The following is a 5,854-nucleotide window of genomic DNA, read 5'->3' as shown; positions in this document are numbered from 1 at the left end:
AGGACATTTAGCATTAGCATTATGCTGAGGTCACATTTCCAAACCGGGGCCCGGTCGGGCAGCTTTCGCGAACAAAAAGTACGGTAAAAAGACAACAAAACACAAAAAGAGTTAAAAAGATAATGACGAGTACATTCGTGATAGGAATTGTTGATTTTTCGTTCATACAAACAGCCCGGCCGGGCCCCGGTTTGGAAATGTGACCCCAGCATAATACAAAGAGACAACAAACAATAGAAACAACTGCGATCTGAAACATTTTGTTAAGCGAAGGTAGAAAGCAAGTTAACATTTACCAAATACGTTAGCTAATTTTACTCGATAATTTTGTCGTGGAATTTCCTCAGATTCAGGCTAATTTTGTACTCTTGTAATTTCTCATACGTGTCCGACCTCGTTTGATGAACAGTCAAATTCTCAATGCTTCAAAATAGTGCGTATGCAGTACAGTTACACGGACATTTCTGGAAAGACCCCCTTATTTCCCCAGTACGTTTACTTTAACATGTGCGTAGCATTATGAAGAAGAACTTCATTGCACGACAATTGTATGGCAACAACTACTGAGCATAGTACACAAAGAAAAGAGTATATAGAATTAAAATTAACATCCTTATTACTAAAGCCTGGGGCGTAAACTAACCAGGATGGAACCCAGGCCATTACTGCCTGTGTAGGAGAGAATTTGTAAATATTGCTCCTCAAATGCAGTGGAAGACGAAATTCATTTCATCTCTAACTGTCCATTTTATGACGACATCAGAAAACAATTATTTAGCACCGTGTTCAAAATGCTCCCTTACTTCCCCACCGTTCCCTACCACAAAAAAACATTTTTACTACTAAAATCAAAGAACCCACATATTATAGAAGAAGTGGGTAAATTCGTCTTCCACTGCCTAAAAAGAAGAAGTCAAACCCAGTAAAACTAGTACCATGTATGTTGTAGAATATAGTATAATGCTAGGCGTAGATATAGTCTCACATACCACTGTATTTTCTTTCTTATGTTGTTTGTAACTAGCAATTAGCCCTCGGGCATGTATTTGCAATAAACTTTCATTGTTATTATTACTACACATCAAGAGCTAGAGATAATACAGTATACAATCAAGTTCGGCTAATCATGGGTTTCGGCATTTTTTTCTAATAACAAAACATTATGTAACATGTACGTTTTAACCACACCCAGAGCTACTTCAGAACGCACATGCCCTCGCTCACAAAAACGCACGCGTCTGTGATATCAACGCTGATTTGAGTCGTACTTACATCATCATCATCATCATCAATCATCCTCCGAAGAGGTGGAGCATACAAAGTTAGATCTCCAGAACTTTCTGTCCTTCATCACAGAGATAAGTTCCAGGCCCTGTAAGCCTGTTTCAGTTTCTATAAGTTTCTTAAGTGTTATATTTGGCCGTCCAACTCTTCTCTTTGTATCAGGGTTCCAGAGTAGAAGCCTACTGGCTGGTTCTTCACTACGCACAACATGACCGGCCAAGCTTAGTCGTCGACATTTAACTACTGTAGTTACATTTGGTAACGAACCATATAACTGTTCATTAGTAGTATGTTTCCACCATGGTGTATTGAAAACCACTCGCAACATCTTCGTGTATGTCCCGTTTAGTTTTCTAGAATGTGACATATTCATAATCCATGATTCTGACCCATACAAACATACGTACTTACGTAGAAATGAAACCAATCGCTTCGTACAGCCATGATTCTGACAGTCAAGATAAAGAATTAGCTTGAACAGGAGATTGTGATAGATCGCAGCTCCAACCTGATTTGAACCGTTGACGTGTGTGTGCTGGCGGGCAGTTTTAAGTACCCGGACACTGACACGCACCACTGGCTACATTGTTCACTACAGAAGGAAAAGGGGGGCCAAGCGGGCACTTGTCTGTTTTTGTTTTCGTTACATAAGATCTACCTCCAATACAAAGTCACGAAACTTACATTTATCATATAAGTTTCAGATCTATTTTTTGTTGATTTCTGATTGTAACCATTTCATTCGGTTGAAAGTTGGTTGGTTGAAATTTTAAGAATTCAAAGTGATTTGAGAGAAATAATTGATGACATGACTTCTTGGTTCACGTCGTAAATGAAGTGTGCTTAGTACGAATAACTAAAACAGTCTTAGCCGTCTCTAAACAAAAGATTTTCAATTGTGATCCTCTTAAAACTTCGGCTTAGTCATGTAGTGGTGTTGCTTTACATAATCGACTTTGTGTTGCTAAATAACCGTCTGTTTAAAGAACGACTCTTGACTGTGAATTGCTGACGCTTTCTAGACTCTTCAAACCGCCATGAGTGAGGCACTCGTGCTTATGTAAGAATACCTTATGTGAAGTACCTAATATTGTGTCACTGTGTCGAGTCGCCGGTGCATTGAATACAGTGTTTAACATCTCGATCAGTTTCCATACAAAGGATAGTGTCCTATCTGGACATCTAGTTACGTAAGGCCACAGCAAGTAATTTTTATGGATGACATCAGCGCGCGCATTAATTTTCGCTTGATTTCGGGAAAAAGAAATTTCGTTGCCTTCTGACAGTGGTCAACATGCCGAAAATGGGCAAAGATGTCTGTTGCCATGCCGGATGGCAGAGAGGAGACAAGAAAAGGTTCTGATTTAATGTTTTGTTCCTTACTTTGATGCAGTGATATGTGTTGTTGGCTTTGTATATGTGATGTTCCCACTGAATCAAAACCATTCGTACAATGATTGAGTCAAAATTTTAAAATGTAGGAACCTTGTTATTTTCACACACCCCCTTGTTTTTTTTTGCCCACTCGCATAAGATTTGGAGTCTGCGGAGGATGTCATCCATAAAATTTACTTGCTGTGGCCTAACGCTTTGTGGACGGACATTTGTGGCTCTCCAATAATACCGTGTTTCATGTTACTTGTTACCTCCGGTACCCCTATGTATACCTTTTGGTATTTGGTAGCTTAAGTGATGCTTGACATGATTATGTGACAATAATGCAACTAGAAAGGCCGACATTTGCTTGGGAGCAAATACAGCATATTTCAGTCCATCTCCCTCCCACGCAAAAGTGGACTATTCCAAACTCACCCCAGTGCAAAACTGGAAGATTCTCAAATAAATGAATTATATTAGAGCTATGTAATTGATAACAAAGATGCAAGATCAGCACTTTGAATCTCGACAGCTTTACTTACAAAATTTCACATCACTCTTATATATCGCACAATCTTATAGCAGGTATGTAAATACTAACAATGATGAGATTTGATACATTTTGAAGGTCTAATTGCAAAGAAAAGGAAACTATACATAACTTTGTAAATATATATAGATGAACTATAAAACTATACATACATACATATTGAACTATACATTAATTAAATGCACTATGACACTATACATAAATATTGAATAAGATGTACATGACTTACATATACTATAAAACACTACATTCATATATTGAATAATCTACATATGATTGACATGATTATATATATCATACATATACCATGCAACTACAAATATCAGATGTTGAATATGCTATACATGATTTGTGTATACTATGAAACTACTACAGTACCGTTCCCGTTATAGTTACAATCACCACCGTTACTATGATCGCATTTCTAACTCGTTAGTTTTCCGTTACTAACTGGTTACTTTTTCGTTACTAACCCGTTTACAAACGCGCTAGTATTGCATGATTTACTACCGGCGCACTGCTGGAACAGCGGAAGGAACGTTGATCTAGCCTGCATTTTACTATATTGTAACGTTTAAAACGTTTTAACGATCACCGGTGCATCAATTAGATCGATATTTTCTTTTGTCACTGTTGCCCAGGCAAGCGTTTCTATAGTTTGTCAACTTTATTTTACTGTTTTTCTCTGTTTGTTTACTTACTTTACCACCGAATATGCAATCCTAGATGATCTGAAGTTATCAATGCCCCGGTCCGCCGTACATTGTAATAGGCGGCGGGCGTGAGGTAACGTTAGGGATGTGCAAAAACATCGCGGAAAATGCCTATAACACTCGAAAAAAGGCAGCATATTTACACGTGCCTGCAAACATTTTATGGCTAATTCTAGGCCAGTTTTGGTGAGTTTTGTTATGTCCTTTTTTGTTTAGAGTGGGACCGGACGGAAAGCCGTGCCGCGACTCCATAATCGTCCGACTCCGTGCACTTCCGTGTTACATTACGTTGTACGTGACCAACAAAATTACGCCAAAGGCACCACAATCCCACATGTACATATATATTTATTCCCGAAAAAAATTCTTTTGAGTACGCATTTCGTCACTAGGATGTTGCTAATTAGTCGTAGAAATAAGGTATAAAGCAGCGTAAACATGTGGCTCGAGTTCTCTTCACTTCGCGCGCCCCGGCATGCAGCCGGCTTCGTTCTAGCCAATCAGAGCGCAGGTCATCAAAGGTGAACCAATCAGAGCGTAGCAGTGCTTTGCTACTTGCATATGTTAATGAAGCATGCAGGGTCCGTCCGTGCTGTTTGTGACAGCGAAGCTCTGCTGAGCGCGGCTGGAAATGTGTTTTGCAACTACATGTATATTTTTACGCGGCTTTTTTGACGTTTGACGCTGACTTCGGCACGATATGATCGCACTACCATGTACACGCTACCGGAGGCGGCAAATGAGTGGTCATTTTTACACAATCGTCGAGAAATTTTGGCGTTATGCACCCGGAAGTGCGCCGATATCGGTTTGCGTCCCCTCGATTTTTGACAGTTTCCCCCATCAAAATAAGAAACAAAACTACCGATATTAAATAGAACCATGTATTACAATTATCATTTCAACATGATTGATCTATAACATATTCCTTTCTAATATAAGTATAATATCATCATGGTTGTGGAAAGTCCTCAGGTAGCGAACCATTTAGTCGGCATGAGTTCTTGTGCCGCGCCGGGAGTGACGAATATTTTCTTACAAGTTACACATACCTTCCGAAAAACTTTGCGGCACCCAGGATTAGGATGGTCTGCATATTCCCTCGTCGTGATTGTAGATGACTGATGACGTAAAAATCTAGGTAACGTTACATAAAATTGAATGTGTGGGTCATTGTGCACGACTTACGTGCAACGTGACCTCAGGTAACCCGCAATGTTCGATGTGTTCGATGGCCAACGGCAGATAGAACGGGCATTCTTTAGATCGAACGTGGAACGGGTACAGCACTTTTGGCCCCTTTTTTGGCTGAAAATAGCTATTAAAGTCCCCTAAATGAGTCATTTGGAAATGGTGTATGCCAAACATGTGACTGCTATTCTGTAAACACATGTTCAAGGTACCCTTATACCGAATTTCAGATCATTTGGTTGTAAAACCAGCGCTCAGGATCCAAAAATCCATTTTTTGTCGAAAAATGCCCCAAAAAACCTTCATAAAAATGTTTCAAAGGCATGTATCAAAAAAATGAAAAAAAACGCCTAGGGCCCACTCTACCTCCTTGCCAAATTTCAGGTCATTTGACTAAAAAATGACAGAGTTGAATCCCTTTGCCTGTGTGGCAGGAGGAGAAGGAGAAGGAGAAGAAACATGAGGGAACACAATATATTTCATCCATACCATGGTATGGACTGAAATATAAATATCGTTGCAATTTGCATGATTAATGAGGAAATTCTATGAATCAGCTGCATTACATGACAGGACTATTCAAGCTTGTGACATATGTAATTGAGAACGATAGAAACACTGGCAGATATTGATTATGTAAATGAAGACTTAATTTGCATAATTAATGAGAAAATGTTATTATGCCATAATGGAAACTGCCTAGAATTTTATACTTAGGGTATTTGAAAGTTAAGTGAAG

The 5,854-nt window shown here is 39.1% G+C and overlaps 1 protein-coding gene across 1 annotated transcript in view; it reads right to left on the bottom strand.

Moving 5' to 3' along the window:
* LOC109461772 overlaps window positions 1-1,794 on the bottom strand; it is a 5,378-nt gene extending 3,584 nt beyond the window's left edge. The window contains exon 1 of the mRNA XM_019758165.1: window positions 1,696-1,794. Within this exon, the coding sequence (XP_019613724.1) occupies window positions 1,696-1,728 (33 nt within the window). The 5' untranslated portion in view covers window positions 1,729-1,794. The remainder of the gene's footprint in view (window positions 1-1,695) is intronic.
* Between the last annotated feature and the right edge of the window lie 4,060 nt (window positions 1,795-5,854).

The sequence above is a fragment of the Branchiostoma belcheri genome, unplaced genomic scaffold, assembly GCF_001625305.1.
Source record: "Branchiostoma belcheri isolate BF01 breed outbred unplaced genomic scaffold, Haploidv18h27 scaffold96, whole genome shotgun sequence".
NCBI lineage: Eukaryota > Metazoa > Chordata > Leptocardii > Amphioxiformes > Branchiostomatidae > Branchiostoma > Branchiostoma belcheri.
This window is presented reverse-complemented; position numbering and strand designations above follow the sequence as displayed.